Source organism: Corvus hawaiiensis, chromosome 1, assembly GCF_020740725.1.
Source record: "Corvus hawaiiensis isolate bCorHaw1 chromosome 1, bCorHaw1.pri.cur, whole genome shotgun sequence".
Taxonomy (NCBI): Eukaryota; Metazoa; Chordata; class Aves; order Passeriformes; family Corvidae; genus Corvus; species Corvus hawaiiensis.
The window spans coordinates 41,443,811-41,464,501 of record NC_063213.1 but is presented as its reverse complement, the minus strand read 5'-3'; the positions used below and the strand labels follow the sequence as shown (position 1 = coordinate 41,464,501).

At 39.1% G+C, this 20,691-nt stretch overlaps 1 protein-coding gene across 8 annotated transcripts in view; it reads right to left on the bottom strand.

Annotated features, from left to right (window-relative positions):
* Positions 1-20,691, bottom strand: part of THRB (thyroid hormone receptor beta) — a 157,209-nt gene that overhangs the window by 37,799 nt on the left and 98,719 nt on the right. For all 8 annotated transcript variants that reach the window (XM_048301974.1, XM_048301951.1, XM_048301920.1 and 5 more), the window contains one exon: positions 12,716-12,780. In XM_048301974.1, the coding sequence (XP_048157931.1) occupies positions 12,716-12,722 (7 nt within the window). In that variant the 5' untranslated portion in view covers positions 12,723-12,780. The remainder of the gene's footprint in view (positions 1-12,715; positions 12,781-20,691) is intronic.

Here is a 20,691-nt window from a genome sequence, read left to right as displayed (position 1 = left end):
AGAGATGCTAATTTTATCACAGGAGCACGGACACTTGGCTCTGGCGTGGATAATGAACAACACTAAAGCTGCATGATTTTATCTAACTGCTCATTACTTATTCTTTGGTATAGAAGAAACTGAGATACCACCAGCTGATAAATTTGTGAAACTAAATACAGCTCAGTTTCTATTTTTGGGCAGCAAAACTAAATTCCGTAGAAATGACCCATCAACAATAATATTCTGTATTTAAAGAAATTATTTTATTTTATATTATATGTAACAAAATTCAAATACAAAATAGCTGTTTAACTTGTATAAAGAAAATAGCAAATTCCAGACATTTGATGACTGATACCCACAGTGATTTTAATCATAGTAAGATTCTGCTGTTCTAATCAACCTAAGAATTAATTTTATATACATTTCACCCAGTAAAATAACATATTAATAAGTAAGTGCACGCTAAGTCATTAACTTCCAGATAAAAATTATTCAAATTAACTTGGGATTTCAGTTACCAGATCTATCATAATATTGCTGTTTCTAAATCTTTTGTCTTAGGACTTCTCTTAAGTGGAAGTCTTAAGTTAGTACAGGACAAATTCAGGAAACTTAATCATGGTTAGTTTTAAATACTGTTATCCTATGTTAGTTCCTGTATGTACATACAGCTTTCCTCAATATGTTATTTAATTTTAGATGTAAACCCCTTTTTTCTGCTAGGAATACAAACTCACCTGACATTTGCAGCTACAAGTCCATTTCTTCTACTTGCTGTATCTCAGCTGGACATCAATAACATGAATTTGTGTGAGAAAGTACCTGGCATCACAGACTTCAACGTAAAGGGCAGGTAAGTTACCTACATAATTTGCCCTTACTTACTTACTTCTGACTTTAAAATCTGTTCTTAGTTCAGACTTGATTTCTTAGTAAAACTAAAAATGAATTCTAAATGCAGGTAATATGGCAAGAGAATATCACTTGTAGGAGAATAATCAGTTTAAAATAGAATAGTAAAAGTAACGCAGAAAATACTAGGCAATTGAAAAGAAAGAACAGAATATACATTTTTTTTTAGTAACTTGAACACTTTGATATTTTCTTGATTTCATAAATTTAAGCTCAGAGGGAGAAATAGGATTTTTCTGATACGACCCTCTGGGAGCTGAGAACTTCCTTCTAAAGTCTGAACTTAGGCACTTCATTTTCTGTGGCAGAAAGAGGAACTGTGCATTACAACCCACCCTTCCTCTAGACTTTGCATAACCTCAAACAGTGTTCCTAGTTCAGTACAAGGCTACTCTACCTTGAGTTCCTTCACACCCAAAATATCTCCCTGCATGGATGATCCTGCATCTTCACAAAATGCGAGAGTCAGGCATGAGCAATACATATATTAAAAACACAGGCATTTCTATAACACCCTCATAAACAGATCCATGCTTTGTCAGCTCCTTGAGCAGGCCAGTGATGCCACACAATTCTTGACCTTGTTTAGAATGTCAGTTATCTTCTCAGTTACTCAGGTCTTGCTATTAGTCCTCAAGATCAGCGATTCATAATCCAGGCTGTTCAATCTCATTAAGCAAAAATTTCTCTATCTTTTCCACAAATTTATCTTTGATATCAAAGACCATCTTTGTTGTCTTTTAGCCTATGAGGATTTGTGTTACCTTTGATTTTAATTAAAACCCACACATTCATGACTATAGTAAAAATTCTGTTCCCCAAGGATTCAGAGAGGGTTTCACACAAGGCTTATAGATTTTTAACTTTAACAAGGGACTCTAAAACCCTTCATAACTTAAAAAATAAAATCAAAACATATTTTCCAATTTCTGTGTTTGCAAAGCATCTGTGGCACTTTGAAATATGATTATAGACACATTTAAACTATGAAGAGAAATTGATTCTGTTACAATTTCCATCATTTGCAATTTATCCAGGCAGAGTTTACCAAGGCTAGCCAAACATCAAGAAGCTATATCCTATCTTTTCCTTTTAGTTCCCTCTGAGATTTGTCTCACTATTTTGTCTGCCACGTTAGCTACAGTTCATTTAACTTCACAAGTTTCCACTCTATCTCAAAAATTCTTCTCAGTCACCAGGGACATTTCACATTCAAGTTTTGCTAGACAAAGATTAAGTTGTAAGGAACTACCACTGAGGGATCTTATATTTTGTCTCCTTTTCTCGTACTTCATATACTGTGGCACAGTGGATGTTTACATCTTAAATTACCATTCATCTTATTATAATGTTAAATTAGTTTCATGAGAGGACTACATTATTTGTTCTACTCCATTGGTTTTATCATATCCTGCGTGAATTTCTCAAAGGCTTTTTTAATTTTTTTTCCTCCTCTTCTTTTTTTTTTTTTAAACAAAAAACAGTTGAAATCTCCTGCATCTGCTCTTGGTCTTGTCAACCCAAAATCTTTGATAAAGGGTAATAATGTAATTTTGTCTGCACTTCTTATTTGTAGGAGAAGCATCTCTCTCTCCATCTAGCTACTGTTCAAATGGCTATAATCACGGCAGAAAGCCGTACAGCCTACTGGGATGAACCACGACTAAAACCACAGGCCCTGTTTTGTAGTTAAGGAAGACTAATAAGCAGGGCTGGAGCTCTTCTCATCAAGGAATCATCAGGCAATTTCAAAATGCACATTGTAGCAGTAAGTGGCATCCTAGCACTCAACAGGTCAAAGACTTCCTCAAATTCCCATCAGAGGGTCTTTAAAGGGAAGTTTGTTTTACAGAAGCAGAAAAGTTTCAGCAGATGAACTGCCCATTGAGCTTAACTAAAAGGATAGGCAAGGGGAATCCCTCAGAATTCTTTTATTACAGGCCAAAGCAAAGACTCCATAATGAGTGATTGTAAAGGTTGGCCTGTTCTCAAACATGCAGTGTTATCTAAACGTCTGTATATAAAGGACTACAAAAAAAAAGGAACAATTCATTTGTTTTCATCTCAGTTATGCACTTTTGTCCCCCGATTCTCTACTAGCATCTGCCAACAGTGGTCAAAGAAGCGATACACAAAAAAGTCTCCCTTTTTTAGTACAACTCAAGTGAAGAGAGTCATTAAGTTGTTTCTTCCAGAAAGATGGGAGGTGGTAGCCAGCCAGCCAGAAGGACAGTGTTTCCTGCTGGAATGAGCTGTGTACCAACCCTGAACTTTGATCCCGACAAAAACTGAGTGCACAAAATAGGACCAAAAACTACACTGAAAGAGTGCCTGTCCCCCATGCTCACAGTAACCTTAGAGGCACTGCATTAAATTCCCCCTGCTGAGCCCTGAGAACTGCACTAATTTTCCTTGCTTGGAATCTGCCCAATCAAGGCTGGATTTGCATTACTCTTATTACTATTACTGCTTTATACCACAGTAGCTCCAGCTGACAGCTAGATCCATTGGTGATAAAAGCTGCTGTGACCACACAGGCAATCAGTCCCTGTTCCTCAGAGCCTGACTACACTGCTCACACTTTTTGGGGGAGTGCAAACATTTATTTTTCACCCCCAGCAACAGGCTGTCACTTAGGCAAAAGGTAAATTAACAGTTCTGAGATGTCAGAGGATTGCTCTTTTCCCAGTTACAAAGACACCTCCTCTAACAACAAAAAGTTATTTTACATTCCAAAACTGCTCACAGCAGGATTCCTACAGAAAATTCTCTCTATACTGTATTTCAATTTGCAGCTGATCAAAATAGTAGCAAGTAGGAGAACAACTTAGAGAACTCTGAATTGTCATTAACTTACTCGATTGCAAAACTTACATAATAAAGTTTTGCCTTTTTGGATATTTGAGGTTTACTGAAAACAGAGCAGCAAAGACAACAGCACTTCACTGGTTTGTTTTTTTTGTTTTGCCACTGAAGTATGCAAGCATGTAAGGACACTGAAGTGGGCGGGCTTCAGAGAGATCGACTAAGGCAAACATAATCAGGATTAGGACTGAGGGTGCACAGTAGGTTGATGAAGCAGCCTAGCTTTGTATAGACGCAGTCCAGTAACACTAGACGATTTTTACTTGATGACTTGAGAGAAAAAAAGAAAAAAGCAACAATTAAAAAAAGCTACAATTAAAAGATATGTCCCCAGTAAATTTAACACCTGATTCATACTTTGTTCAAGCATTTTAAATCACACAAAGTAACTATAAGTAAAAGCATGTAAAATTTTCATGTGTGGTTCTGCTGGGGAAGACAAAACCATCTGTGTCGGACAAGCCTAAGGTTTCATTTCTTCTCATTAATCTTGCTGTCAGTTCACAGCATTCTATTTTCTCTGATTAATTTTCTTCTTCTCTTCTCCTCCTCTTTTCTCTCCCATCCTTCCATTTTCTCCCAAAAAACACCATAGCATCTTCTCCTTATGCCGCTTTATAAAAGAGGGAAACACTTCACAACTGAGTTTCTCAACTTTTAAACTAGGTTCACATGATCATTGAATAAGCAGAAGGATGGAGCCCAGCTCACACAGAGTAGCCAGACTCTTTTTAAACATGCAAATTCTGCCTTTGTAAATGTGCTAAATAAAACCTTTGAGAACATGTGATTCCTTTCCTGAATTTTTAAAACATAAAAATTACATTGCCTATAAGAAAAAAATTGTAGACTGAAAGGAACTGTAGCAGGTAGAACCAGCGATGTCTACTGGAACCATTAGGTGGTTTTCAATATTTCAGAAACACATGCATATGGCTATGCTTGTGGAAGTATACAGACAGGGTTATTTAATCCAGGACTGTTGTCCTGCTACTTGCTTTAGCAGTGGCAGTATTATAAAATATTTAAATATTACATTTTAAAATATGGATTTCAAGATAAATTAAATTTCAATATTTCCAATCTTTTGGACAAGTATTAAATCACCATGAAAGAAGAGCGCACAGATAATTACAATAAACTTTTTAAACAGTTTCTAATGTGTAAGAAAAGGCAGTATTAGGAAACTTGTAATAAACAGTGTAATAGCTTTATCCTTGTTCTTGATATATCTTAATGAGCTTCTTCTCTGAATCAGTGCAATCACTTTTTAAAAACACACTAAATTTCTACTAACTGTTAAAGTAATACTACACATATACTTATCAAGAGCTGGGCTTGACATTATGCTCAAATTCTTAAACATGAGAAAAAATTAATCAGAGAAAGAGAATATCCAGAAGAACATGACAGTTCATCTGTAAGTTAACCAGAGGTGGGTTCTGAGCACAGAGAAGTAAATGGATCATGGTTCAGGGTTTTGGTATGTAAAGAGCTCTCTGAAAACCTGCCCTTTGAGAAATGAACAGGAATTGTGTAGGCCTATATGGGATCTTCTAGCAGCTGCAGATAAAACAAACCTACCAAAAGAAATTAATGAGCAAAGCTATAGAGGGAAAAGCAGTAAAATACCAGGGCACACAATGGAACTAGAACAGTGGTGCTAACCACTACAGCCACATAGATGCTAAATGCATTCTTCCCTCTCATAGTTCTGTACAACACATGGGAGGGAGTTTTTCTGAGAAGAAGCTATACCTGAGCACAGCAGTTCTGTTCAAACCACAGGGCTCACCCGGCTGCTGTTCTCCAACAGGAGTCATAAGTGGATACTCAGGGAAGAGTAAGAACAAAGCAAGCACATATGAGAGTTCCCACCTAGAGTCTCCCAATCCCCAGCTACTTGTCAGCCCAAGGGACTGCCTGAGCCCTTGTGGCCTTTCTAAAATGTAGCAATACTCAATGGATCTCTCTTTGAAATATAGCCCAGTCTACTCTTGAGTACATTTCTTGTATTCACAAACCCCTCTGGCAAGGAATCCCAGTGTCTGTCTTTTTATGTGTAGAATCACCTCCCTTTGTTTGTTATAAAGCAGGATTGATTTAATGCCCAACAGACAGCAATCCACCTCTCCAGGGCTCATTTTGCAGACTACTGTTTGTGTGAATACGGGAATGTTAATGGATATTTACTCTCTTCATGTTGTGTTAGATAATTCCTGTAATGCCTGGGAACCCACTAAAATAAAAGTGAGAAGACAAAACACCATTTTCAGAACACAGCTCAAAATACATAAAATAGATCATTAAAAACAAGTAAGTTACAGTGAAACCATTTAGGAAATCACTCAAATCACTTCCACAAATCACTTCAGATCACCGACACCTTTTTCTAAAATCCGGATTCTGAGTACTATTTTTGCCATGAGCTTTCAAATCAATTCATATGGTCTTTCCCTAATCTCTCATTAGACCTTCCACTTGTTCCCACTGGGGAATGGACAGTATATTTGGCCACTGCTTGCTAACGAAATCCTGGGAATACATGCACATAACTGAAGCCCTTTCTTTTTTCAAGGTGGTGAAACAGTCCAAGTTATTTTAGTTCTAGAATTGCTTAAAGAGATAGTCAGTATCTTGAAATAACACCCCTCATTGAAGGACTGAGGTTTGAGTAATGGCCAGGTAAAATAAATAAAGATACTAAAACTAGCAGTCTTAACAAATATGTAATTTGTTAAGACAGAAAAATTAAATAAACAAATAAAGTTTGCCCAAACAATGCAGTCGAAGACTTCTTCAGTAAAAAAGACAAACTTGGATGTGACGAGAAAATTCTTTTAAACTTCAAATAAACTCAAGCTTGGTACAGGTCTAAAGCATTTTCAGAAACAAAACAAAGCAATAATGAAAGTCTGGGCTTCGTGTATTGCAACATTTACACATTTCCTGAAACATTTGTCTTCCTCTAGGATAAGCACTGCAGCAAATCTTATGCTTTTAAAGAACATAATGAGAGGTGCCTTTAGTGAATGTAAAAGGTATTTTGTTTATATGGAAATAACTGGAAAATGCCTGATTGGATTGATCCTAGAGTTTACCAACAGCTTTACAATTGGCACAAAAAAAAAAAAAAAAAAAAAAAAAAAAAAAAAAAAAAAAAAATTTACAGTCCTCTCTACATATAGGAATCAATACCAAGAGCAAGTGTTTTAAGTCCATTGCTTTGACATACAGTTACCAGAAGAAATAAACAGCAGCTGTGGTCAGGCTTTTGAAGATCATAGAATGGCAGGCTGCAACTCCTGTGGCAAGCACAGCAAAATGTTTTATTTTATAGGCTAGTGGAGAAGACAGAAAAAACAGAAGGACCTTTAAAATAACTACTCTAAAAGCTTCTTGCCTGTGAAATGAACAAGTACATTTTACACTGACAACCCTTTGCAGTCCTCCTAACCTGATGCCAGTAGTGAAACACAGCTACACAGTCTAAGAATTATACTCAAAATGTCAAACACAACAATCTGCTCCCATCAGAAATAAATGTCAGAAAAATGAGTTAACAAAAGAAACAGCTCTGGCTTAAATAAAACTACTATAGAAAGGGACTACATATACTGAGTGATCATTAAAAACAAAATAGAAAAGGAAAAACATATCAGCATTAACATAATGAAATGTTCTTAAAATGACTAGCAAATGCCACAAAACTAAAAAAAACCCTGAAAACAAAAACAAAACAAAAAACCCAAACCAAACAAAAAACCCCTAAACAAACATAAAAACAAGTTTGTTTTCTCCCTTCTTTGTGAAATCTAACCAGATCCCTCCCCCTTTTTTTTTTTTTGAAAATGTGTAATTTTCTGTGGAAAAAACAGGAGGTATTCTTAAGTTGGAAAGAAAACACCAGCATATTAAAGAATTGCATAAAATTTGAAACATTATAAAATGTTTAACAGACTACTTGGCTTTTGTATTTATGTAGCACTTTTACAAAGCACTTTTTAAAATATTAAATTCTGAACCATAAAAAAAAAGGTAAAATTAACCCAGAGTGTCTGTAACCTACAACTTGGCAAGTGTGGTATTTTTAACTGCATATTCAGAAATACGCTTCTAAGTAATAAGAGCCATCATGGAGTGATTCATAGCTTCATGCAAAAACATCCCACAATATAAATCTTGTTAACCTTTTGAAAATCCCCAAAAGCTCATTACAAAGCTGCTGAATCCTGGCATAACAAAACCTTATATTAAAGTATTTACTGTCCTCCTAAAAAATCCGTTACTTGAAAGAAATAATACACTTGATTTAGTTGGATTTTATCATGGTCTGGCAGGCAAAGAAGTGTCAGACAGTGATGTATGTCAAATTAAATTATCCTAAGAAATTTATTATAGAAATATGGGAGAAATAATTTCTCAGCTAATATTAAACAATAAACTGTTCTCCATCTGAATTAATGTCAAGTTTACAGGGTAATGAGCATTACAGTGAAAAGACTCATGAAGAAAATGTGGTACCTTTCCTATTCTATTACTTTTCCCAGTTCTTGGAAACTACGTGCAACACCCTTGGAGACACTGGTTTTCAAATGGATTTGTTGCACGAAAGCTGATTAATTTTCTTCTCCAAATGAGGGACCTGTTTCAAGAAACGTTGCATATTAAATTCTACTTACTGAAAATATGCATTTATGACATTTAAATTATATTCCCCAAGGTAAGCACTTAATTTTATTATAATTCCTATCTTGATCTAACTTTACGGTCAAACAGAACAGTGTGGATATTTGAGTAGAAGCACAATGACTGAGCTGATTTTGAAGCTCCCAAGTAAAAGCAGAGTAAAACCCTGGTCTTACTGAAATCAGTGAAAGAACTGCTGCAGTTTTTACTGGAACCACTATTCCACTCCTTACATTCTCTCTTCATCTGCCATGAAGGTAAAAATTATGAGATTTATTGTATCCTACAAATACTATTTTCTAGGTTTTAGAACCCATTCTTGAATTTCTTCTTCAGTTATCACTCCAGTAAATAAAGTAAGATGAAGATATGTCTCTGGGTTTGTCCTACATTTTGGGAGAAAATGTACAGAAGGGAGCCTCCAGTGATAGCTATTGCCAGTGAATAGTGATGCTAAACCAGAGTGCTAAAATAGAAAGAACTTTTAAAATTATGTTACACATTAATTTAAAAACACTATTTTCTCGATGGGAAAATAATACTTTCCAACCTTTTTTCTATTCTATTGTGCAAATGTATGCACAAGAAAGAATGTGTGCCGTTATTGCTAAGATAGCCCTGATTTTAGAATGCTGATAAAATTATTTTCTCAGATATTACTCTGTGGGCAGCAATTGTTGGTGTCAACTTTAAAACTGCTGATGAATGCTGTTGCTGCAGCCCAGAAAACCAATCATACCATGGGCAGCACCCAAAGCAGTGTGGCCACCAGAGCAAGGAAGGAGATTCTGCCCCTCTATTCCCCTCTCATGAGACCCCACCTGGAGCACTGCATCCAGCTCTGGGGTCCTCAGAGCAGGAAGGACATGGACCTGTGAGTCCAGAGGAGGGCCACCAAGGTGATCACAGGAATCAAACACCTATCCTATGAGGAAAGCTTGAAAGAGTTGAAACTGCTCAGCATTGAGAAGGGAAAGCTCTGGGGAGACTATTGTGGCTTTTTAGTACCTGAAGGGGGCCTATAAGAAAGATGGGGACAAACTTTTTAGCCTGTTGCAACAGGACAAGGGGTAATTGTTAAACTGAAGGAAGGTCGATTTAGATTAGATATAAGGAAGAAGGTTTTTACAATGAGGGTGTTAAAACATTGCAACACGTTACCCAGAGAAGGTGTACCCTATCCCATTCACAATTAGGTTGGATGGGCATCTGAGAAACCTGATCTAGTTGAAGATGTCTCTGTTCATTGCAGGGGGGTTGGACGAGACAACTTTTATAGGTCCTTTCCAACCCAAGCCATTCTGTGATTCTATAAAAGACAACCCACGCTTAATAAAAACAATGTTTCGAAACAGAAAAGCTAAACTTTTAGATTTGCTTTGTTACTTTTAAGTGTGTGATGGCTCATCTGAAAACTATTTACTTTACCAAGCTTCAGTTAATGAGAACAGAATGCGTCTGTCTCAGAGATAGTACTCAAAGACATATTATGTCCACCTCTCCCTCTCCTAAAGCATCCCTTTATCTCAGTGTTTGGTCATCATCTGTGCTAGTTGTAAAAAAAACTAGTTCAGCAAGTCCTGACACCTGGAATAGGCAGAGTTGCAAAAGCAAACTGACAAACACTGTGTCTACAAAACCTGTAGGTCCAGCTTTTCACTTGTCTGCTTCTTATGACATCAAGTACCCAATATTAGGTGTTCATTAACTCTATCTGTATTGCTGGGTGAACTCTGACTGCATTCTAAGAAAAAGGAAGAGTAGCTTTGACTTCATTAATTCAGTCTTTGTGTTTCGGTTTAGCTTTTTGCATGCAAATATTTTACCTCATACATTCACTCTGCTTTTTATTTTTAATTTTATTCACTTTTAAGTAAGGGCTTCTGTATTTCTGAAATCCTTCTATGATACCCATAACTTTGAAATTCCCAAAATAATTTTGACAAACTAGAACTCTCTCTATTAAAAGCTATAAGCATGTAAAATAATCACACCAGTATGTGTTTTTAAAGATGAGATGTCAAAATATTCAAAATATTTTTCTTATGGAAACTGCAAATGTACTAAAGCTTAGCTTTACTGTCAAGGTCAAATTCTAAAATCTCCTGTCAGAAAAATTTCTCTACATTGCACTAGAACCTGAAGGCTTTCAGGCAGTACCTACAAGAGGAAAATACATACTTCAGTAGAAACATAACATATGGGGAGAGAAATTATCTACCAAAAATACAGAATAATACAGCCTGTTATTTTAGCCAATTGGTTTGGTTTCATATTAGATTCTGCTCCCATATTTCAGTGACTCAATAACAGACTCTAAACTTCCATTATCATTCATTAGAAAAGGACTCTTTTCTGGCTCTGGATGGTGGTATTTATGAAGTTTAAATACAGTTTGAAAGACTTTAATTTCATCCATGCTTCTTTGCACGTTTACACTCATGTCGAGAATGTCATTCCTTAACCAGAAACAGAAAAGATGAACATCTCATAATGAAAAGTGCTGGACAACTACAGCTGTACAAACAGTCATCTCCATCTCAACCTTTTTTTTTTTTTTTATTATTTTCTTTGTACATATTTGTTCTGCTGACTTCTGTCAAAAGAAATGCAGAAAATGTAGGTGCTTTCAATTAGGCTTTGTGTGTCACTGAGTTTAGCAGAGCTGCCCTGCCAGGGGCAAGCCCAGGGAGACAGGACTAGTTAGAGTGCTAGCGGAAAATCTCCATAAACCCACCCTCCACAGGAAGCCACAGACCCAACAGATAAGGTGAGGATAAAGTGGGTACACTGTGTTTCCTTCCTCATCTCTTGACATCACACAGAAGAAGCTATTAACTATTCCCTCCAAAACCACACCAATGTCAAGCCCCGTAGTAAAATGCCATAAAACACAGTTAACATGAGACAGGGGAGAGCACAACAGAGAGTTGGAAGAGAACAAGTTACATGCCAATCCTTTGAATTCTTCCAAAACAGGTATTTGCCAAATGAAATCACCATGCCCAGAATGCCTGCAGGACAATGCAAAACCACTCTAGTAGGGCCTGCCAATGCAGCCTAAGGACACTAACTCTTTCCTGATCCTCATGTGGCGGTGATGCTAAGTCAGAGCCTGACACATCAACCAAGGGTCAGTATTCCACTTCATTCCACAAAATGCCTCAATGCCCTCTGCTTCCATCTTATATCCATCTCTGTTTCAATGGGCAGCAAAGAAACCATAAAAAGACACACCTTTTCATGTTATCAAATAATATGTTTTACTATGAAAGCATGTATTTATATAATACTCTGTTTCTTCCCATGAATTTTACCCTCTGCCTCTTATCTAGAAACCTAAAGCCAGAAGACCTTCTTTGTTGGTGAATGCAGCTTGCTGGCCAGTACAAATGGACGGGAGCCTTCTAAGGAAAAGGAAAGGATATTTGATCTGCACAGACTAAATAAGCTGTCTCTTTGCCAGAGCACCAGGAATACAGTCTTGTTAGTAATGATTTTTCCTATGTAGCACATGCTGCATTTTACAAACAGGTTTTTAAAAGGTCCCCTTTAAGCATTTGGCTCTTGAAATACACATTGACAAACAGTATCAGTAGAACATTTTCTTACGCAAATTGAGAATACTAAAACAAATTCTGGAAGCCTGAAATTCTCTGGCCTTCTACATTATCTCCACGTAATAAGCACATCTTTCTACATACCCTGTTCTGGGATTAGATACAGGGGGGGTTTGACACAGCTAATTTATGTGTAGCCTTCAGATGCTTTGCAACTGGAAGGGATAAGATGGTTAAGGAGGCTTAAAATGGTTAATGGTCATGTCAACTCTGGATCTTCATGCCACCTGCAGACTTAGTCAATAATTCTCTAAAGTGTACTTGGCAATCTATGTAAAATAAGTTTGACTGTCTCACTTTGAAGCTCAGGGGATATATCCATGTTACAAAACAACTTAGACCAGGATACTCAGCAGAAACCGTTCCTGTGCTGGCAGCTTCAGCAGGAATGCTGAAGTTGGAACGTGCATTTAGAACACAACTAGGCTCTGGAAGGCAAACCAGGGAAGATGAGAGTTTCAAAAATGTTGGGGATGATTACTATGTGTCCCACATCTCTGTGCTCTAGGTAGAGGAAAGATTTCCATTCCCAGCACCAATGAATTCAGAAATTGTTAAATAAGTATTTTTCAGTAAATATTTAGTAATAATCACTCCAGAACAGCAAGAAATATTGCATAGGTGTTCTTATGAAATATGATTACCTGACATACTGCTGGGAGTTATGGATATGTAATCATTCTTGTCCTTCTTCCGTCACCAATGTCACCTGCCAAAAAAAAGGAAAAAAACCCCCATGTAATACGTTCATAAATGCACATCTGCAAATTACCATTAACATTTAAGCAAGATGGAACATTCTGGACCTTGAATAGTGTGGTCCATGTCTGATGGCTTAATACATTAAATTCAAAGCACCTTGCTTAGCGTTATGAGGTAACAAATGTAAATCAGGTCCAAAGCATGGTGGACTGGAGGAGCTGTGGCTAACAGTGATTTGGAAGCAATGTCTAAAGGCTTGTGCCTACTGATGCAGAAAAAAAAATGCTTTTACCCACTTCATGGAACACTTTCCATTATTTTTTTTTTCAGAAGATCCTCTAAGTCTAATATGTAACTTTAGGAGCTAATTGGTTTCTACTTTACAGTTTCTAATGATACATGCACATTACTCTCAGGTTCAGTAAAAACAGGATTCAAAGGAATTAAAAATTCTCTTTTACAGTTACACCAATTCTTCCTCAGTCATTTGAAACCCAAAAGTCTATTGACTTTTACAAAGTTCTGAGATGTAAACAGTAATTTTACTCATTTGGTAGAAAACTAATTTAGATGTATTTAATACTTAACTTTTGAACAATGTCATCTTCTATTTTATTATCGAGACACCTGCAGCTGTGAAGAACTGAATCTGGCATTCTAAAGTTTTGGTTTTAATATTTAGGTTGTGTCCCCCTTTCATATGTCCATACACATACACTGGCATACTAACTACACTCTTTTTCTGTTTGGTAGCAAAGATTGAAGCCCTGCAAACTAATTTAGAGCCAGGAAAGAAAGTCATGGATACCAGTTACGATACCATCCTTCAGCCATGTCGGTATTTATACCAGCCTTCATGTTTTTCACACAGAGCATTACAGGCAGCATGCCCTTGTTCAGCCGTCCCTGCCCAAAACACAGTGCCCAGCTGGATGATCCCAGCTTGCTCCCTAGTTTAAGCGCCAACAATCTAACCCAAGCAGAGACAATCCTAAAGGCATTACTCCCAGAATAGAGACAAGATCTCATTAGAATTTTTATGTAAGAAATCCCCGGCCTACAACTGACCCCATTAATGCCTAATGTTTGTGGAAAACTAGCCTGAGAACAGAGTCACGCTCTCTGGAACATCCCCCTGCACTCAGCACTGGTGAGGCCACACTTCAAGTACTGTGTTCAGTTTTTGGCCCCTCACTTTAAAAAGAACATTGAGGTGCTGGAGCATGTCCAGAGAAGGGCAAAAAGGCTTGTGAAGAAAACACATCCTATGAGGAAGGGCTGAGGGAGCTGGGTTTGTTTAGCCTGGAGGAGGCTCAGAGGGAACCTCATCCCTCTCTACAACTCTCTGAAAGGAGGCTGTAGTGAGGTGGGGGTCAGTCTCTTCTACTGTGACTGCAGTGAGAGGACCAGAGGAGATGGCCTTCAGCTGAGCCAGGGGACACTCAGATTAGGTATTAGGAAAAGTTTTTCACTGTTAGGCCGGTCAGTCATTAGAATAGGTTGCCCAGGGAGGTTGTAGAGTCACCATCCCTGGAGGTATTTAAGAGGCGTCTGGATCTGGCCCTGGGTGGTGTGCTTTAGTGATTTAGTGGTTACAGTGTTAGATCTGGATTGATGGTTGGACTGGATGTTTTTAAAGGCCTCTTCCAACCTTGCTGATTCTATGATTCTATGATCAAGAAACACCTGTCTTTTAATATTAGTGTGGAAGTGACATTTTAAAGAGGAAGTAGAACCTCTCTTAAATTGTCCCGATCATCATTTTATGGTAAGAAACTGAACTTTGTTAACAAACTTGTGGATTTTATTTCTCTCCATCCATCCAGTGCCATAGCCCTGTCCGTATTTCCTCTTGGCCACCGCCTCCTCACACAGGGAGTCTTTCCCTTGAAACAAATATCCTCCCCTAGCAGCGGGCTGAACATCGAGCGCATCTGCTGTGTTTAGGCAGGGGTCAGAACGAGACAGCAGGTGAGCCGCACTACCGGGTAATTAATGCATCTGGGACGCGGCCCCGCCGCTTCACCCCAGCCCATCGGCCTCGGGGCCGCTCCCACACCGGCGGCTCTGCTCAGGTACTCGCTCCTGGAGACGGGGTGAGGGCAGGGCCGTGCCGAGGGCCGGCCGCCGGCCCGGGAGGCGCAGGGCAGCGCCGCAGCGAAGAAAGGCCGCAGGAAAGCGCCGCAAGGAAGAGACGCCGGGAGGAGCCGCAGGGAAGGGAAGGGCCGCAGGGAAGCGCCGCAGGGAACGGGCACCGGGAGGAGCCGCGGCCTCCCCGCCCTCCCGAAGGCAGAAGCCGCCCGCGGCGCGGCAGCGTCCCTTGGCGGCCGCAGCCCGAAGCGCTGTTCCCGGGCTTTCCCATCACTCCGTGCCTCCTTGCCTTAACCGGCGTGTCTGCATGTATCTTTAAGTTAAATTAATTGCTACTCCAAAGGTCGGAATTGCTCATGATTAACAAAAAAAAAATAAAAAATCCCACCCCCCCAAAAAAAACAAACCCAAACACCAGAAAACCTCAACAAACAACAACACCCCCCCCCACCACCACCATAAACACGCATACACCCCCCTCTCCCAAATTTAAGGGAAAGAAAAAAAATTCCAAACAAACCCATAATCATAAAATATCCTGAGCTGGAAGGGACCCACAAGGAATGTGATCCTGATGGGTACCTTCCAACTCTGCAGATTCTGTGATTCTGTGATTTTGCAGATGACACCGTGTGCCTGAGAGTGTTACCTCAAGCTCCTAGAGCTCTGGCAGGCTTGGGACCGTGACCAGTTCCCTGGGGAGACTGTTCCAGTGTCTGACTACCCTCTGAGTGAAGAACCTTTTCCTTATATCCAACATAAATCTCTTCATGCCATGCCCTTAGGTCCCCTCACTGGTCACCAGAGAGGAAAAAGAAAAAAATATGCACCAATTTATTTTTTCCTAATTTCCTAATTATCTGAAATTATTTCTCCTGGTAGTATATAATATTTAATAGAAGATTACTGATTTCAAGATATAATGTTCATTCTATTTGCAAAGCAAGCACAATGCAAAAACTACTTAAAGTTTTACAGCAAGAACCTCAGCATGAGGAAGAACTTCTTTACATGAGGGATGCAGAGTACTGTAACATGCTACCCTGGGAAGTCATGGAGTCTCCCTCTCTGGAGACATTTAAACACACCTGGCCATGTTTCTGTGTCATCTGTAACCTGCTCTAGGTGACCCTGCCTTGGCAGGAGGTTTGGACTGGATCATCTCCAGAAGTTCCTTCTAACCCTAACAAGTCTGTGAACTGGTAAAATATCCTCCAGCACACGTGGGACAATGTGTTTTTACCTGCTTGCTTTTCTCCCAAGCAAGCCACCCAAAACTTCATCTGGGCTCCTAGAAAAGACTCTCTTTAATCTTACAAGGGAAGAGCAAATACTGTGCTTGATATTTGCCATGTACAAACCACACAGCCAGAGGCGACAATGCAACGTCTTTTTTTTGCTACTGACATCTTGTGGAACTTCAAACTCCTTCACAGTTTGTCAATCCTGATTTGAAAGGATATGAATTTAGATCAGGCCTCCAATTAAAATCAGACTCTGACCCATCCCACCATGTCATGGGACATCGTGAACCTCAACAATAAGACATTTCCCAGAATTTAACTGTGGTTTGGTGACTCAGTGACACACAAGCATACTTGAAGTAAACAATTGAGTGTTTTAAACAAAAATTCTGCCCCTCCTGTAAATAATTACTTAATAAACCTAAAATTGTTTGTTTTGTACCAATCTATTAAAAAGGACAATAAAAAAAGGGATAAATACAATGTTCTTCAATGAATTCTGTATAAAGAGAAAAATTCTAGTTATCCTGGGAGTTTTGCCATTTTCTCTGATGAGATTAGGACTTGGCATAAAAGCGGCTGTCACTTGTGTAAAAAAACTAATTACAAAATGACTGTAAGAAAAGCTGGTCTTTTGTTTAAACCATTACACTTACATATCTGGCTTTGGCAGTCTTCTTGTGTGCCACAGTTTAAAATAGAGAGTGTGCATCTTCTTTTTCTCTTCATACTTGCCTAAAGTTTCTTGGAGCAGGTCTTGATGTTGCTGTAAATGTACAGCATCTCACCCATCTGGCATCTCCACTAGGTCAATTTAGCAACCGCCAAAAGATCCACAGTAAATGAGCTCATTTGTAACACCTGCTTCGTCATGATGATTTTAATCATCATTATGATGATTATTTAAACCATTAATTAAAATAATAATAAATAACAATTAAAATCATAATGATAATTAAAGTATTTTATGATTTTAATAATCTTCCCAAACGTCCTGGGATCTTGTCTAAAGGATGCTTTTATACCGCATTTTATATGCCAGAAGTAATTTCCTATTTTTCTTTCCGAGGAATGTGGCCCATAGATGGAAACATTGTGGAAATATAGAATTATTTATCCATTCTGGCATATACATAGCACAGTCTTCTGAAGGCACAACACAGCTTCTACTCCACATGAGCAAGAATATTAAGTGGTGTCTACATTAATTATAGCCAGTTCCTCTTGAAGGCATAGTTGTGTAAGATGTTGGAGGAAATCAGGTTCTTTTTAAAAGAGTCTACAGCTAAAAAGTACGTGAACAGGCACAAATGGGAAGGATGTGGATGAGTCACAGACTACATCAGCCCGGTAATGTCTGGGGGTCTTTACAGATACTGCAGAGCAAGTTTCTTTCTTGCCAGAAGTGACACAATTTTTATGGCTAAGCTTTGCTAACGTCATAGGGAACAGGGAGCAGAATTGTTAGATTATCTTTTGTGTATTGAGCACTTACTTGCCCACAAAAGAGCTACCCAAGGTCTCATGGCTCTGAGTCACAGTCTCTGAGCACGCAGCACTAATTCAGAGGCTGCTATCTCACACTCCTCATGACCTCCCTGCCAGAGAGCTGTGGCAGCAGACTGGGCAGTGTGCTCCTTCTCCATCACTGGGGTTATACCCTACATTTTCTTTCCTTTTTTTTCAAACAAGGTAGTCCTCATGATCATATCAGATACCTCAAATGGAAGCAGCAAAAAACATACTCCATCCTGATACTGAGTGTTACTTCAGATCTATAGCCCTGCACCAGGAGAAGAATATTCTTATACTGCCCCAAAATAAATTTTAAAAAAGAGACATGTTTGGAATCTTCAGCTCCTCCAGCCGGAGTAGGGTGATATTTGGAATTAATTCTCAGGCTTTGGTCTCCAATAAAGAAGCACTGCCTAGCCATATTGCCAGCTACTGCACATCCTTACTTTTTCCACAGTGAAAGGTGATTAACCAGTTAGCATTAATCAGTGCAGTTAGGTGTTTTCCCACTTTCACCAAGTGCCTCCTCCTTCACATGAATGCATCAGATTAACCAATGACTATATAAAAGGAGTGCTGCCCAGGGGATGAAGGTGTTTTTGACCATATTCTGAGGCTTCAGATTTAAGTGGTGGCTGCCAGTCTCCTCTAGGCCAGGGCCAGGGTAATTTTGTGGTCTGAATCCTGGTTTGTGTCGATACCATGAACCGCACACCTTCTCTTGTGTGCCATCAGGCACACAAGCACACATCAGGCTTCCCTTCCCACTCATCAAGCAGCTGCACAGGGTGGACAAGCACTGCTGCTTCCTGTCTCTTCTCAAGGCAGGAACAGGTGGGAAAAGGGATCTCGCACCTTTCAGAAGCACTGACAGGCTGCCCGGCTCCTTGCAGGACTGCTTCTTGACATCCCCTTTTAAAAGCCAGAGGAAGAGCTATGGAGCAACCCAGCTCATTTGCACGAGTTCCTCCTGTAACCCTACCTGCAACTACCGGCGTCTCTGGCTTATCCCTGGCACTCTTACACAACACCCTTACACATCGCTTGCCAGGAGCTGGGCTGTCTCCAGGGAGAGCAGCCTTGTGCCGAGAAGAGGGGTGGGCTGCTAGCAGACCCGGGGCGGGGGGGAGCCTGCCCAGGTCCTGGGACACAGCAGGGAGCTGACGAGGGCACTGAGCGGGATAGCAGAGCGTGTAGGCTTTGGAACCGGGTGCAGGGGGAAAGCTCCATCACAGTCAGAGAGAGCGCCCCAGAACACCAGCCCCTCATGCCCTGCCACTACACAAGTTACAGCACTTCATTTTTCCTTGGGGGCTATCTCAGCTTGGGGGTGATGAGTTGTGGGATGTATCATCCGAACATTTTGTTCTGCAAATTCCCTCTGTGAAAGTGGCTCTCACTTTCAAGTTCATCTTCTGTGAAAATTCCAGAGTAGCAACTCCACATCAGGAAAAATTACAAGGTAGCCCATAGGCTGTATTGATGCCTGACTGAATTTTTTTATTTGTTTCAATATTTAATATTTCAATATTTAACAGAAAAGCAAAATTAGTATTTTGGAGCAAGTTATACAGAGGATTTTGGAAGTTATACATATTCAGTATAAAGTGTAGTAGACCATGGCTTATGGTACATGATACATTTATCATGAGCCAGCAGTATTTCCTCCCTTGCAAAACATAATGAACAACTGTGCATTGCATGAGAAATAAAAATCTATATAATTTTCCAAATATGTTTAATGAAATGCACCCATAAGAACTAGCTTGTAGGCAAAAGCTCAGAAGTGGGCTTTGACTCATGCTTTTTATTGCTAGTACAGCTCAACTCACAAGGACACAGAAACATGCAATAAAGCATAAAATCAAAACCACAGTGCATTTTCTGTATAATACAGATGTTTGCAGTCTATCCCGAAACATAAGAACAAAAAGGCAAAGAGCTATTGAGCTTTCTGATAGGAATGTCCAGTAGTTCTGTGTAATATCCTCCTCACACAGACTCAACTCATGCTCAGCTCTGTGCAGGCATCAGCAGATTTTTTACAGTATGAAAGCCAGAAAATTATTACATGCAGACAATAAGTCTCATAAAAGATAATGGTAACTTCACTGTTTTACAGGTTTTTGAAACCTCTTGTGTTTCAATAAGCAGATCTGCAGGATGAACACTACTGATTTAGACAGAAAAACTAATTCTTCCTATAGTCTCATTGTGGTAAGGCTTTGGATCTGGCATATGGTTTGCAGGACAGCCTGATGATAAAGCTGTTGATTTGAACATAGCTAAAAAAAAAAAAAAAAAAAAAAAAAAAAGACCCAGCACTGCAAAATAAAGTAATGCAAGACAAAAGCAAGATAAAAGTAATTTTTATGATTTCATAAAAACTTAATGACTTACTGTATTGGGGTAAATATATGTTTTTATAAATGGAAAATAAAATAATGCAATATTATGCATGGAAAACATAATAGTGCATTTCTTCATAGGCAAAAAGAAACAGAGTTTTAGTGTGTCTGTTGGTTTCCCAGTAGCCTGAACAGATGAGAAAGGCAGTTTCATAAGTATCATTGATAGAACACAGAGGGAGAGTGTAGTATTACCTTTAAACCACCTGGGCACATCAAGCAGAAAATGGAATATGTAATTCTCCTCTCGCCCTGTACTTACAGAAATGAGTAATGTTATCTCATTTCCAGAGTATGTCAAATCACTTATTATCACGATCTGGAGCTGCTGACTGCCCCTAAGATGTAAAGGCTCTAAGAAATCTACTTACACTCAGCTTAACACTCAGTCAGCGTAATGGGCTGCAGCCTTCTCTTCACTGTACTTCATCCCCTAGCAGAAATGTCAGCTCTCTAGCACTTTGCTTTGGCCTACTACTTGTGTACACAGGAGGGCATGAGAGGAGCACAGAACTGGAGACAGCCCTGTTTAGCCACTATTTTGATAACCAGGGTTCTAGTGCCTGTGAGTGACTCTCTTAACATGAAGTGTTACTGCGCAAGCTTGCCAGATTTGCAAAAGAGTAGCTGATCTGTAACTGCGAAATAAGTGATGTTTAC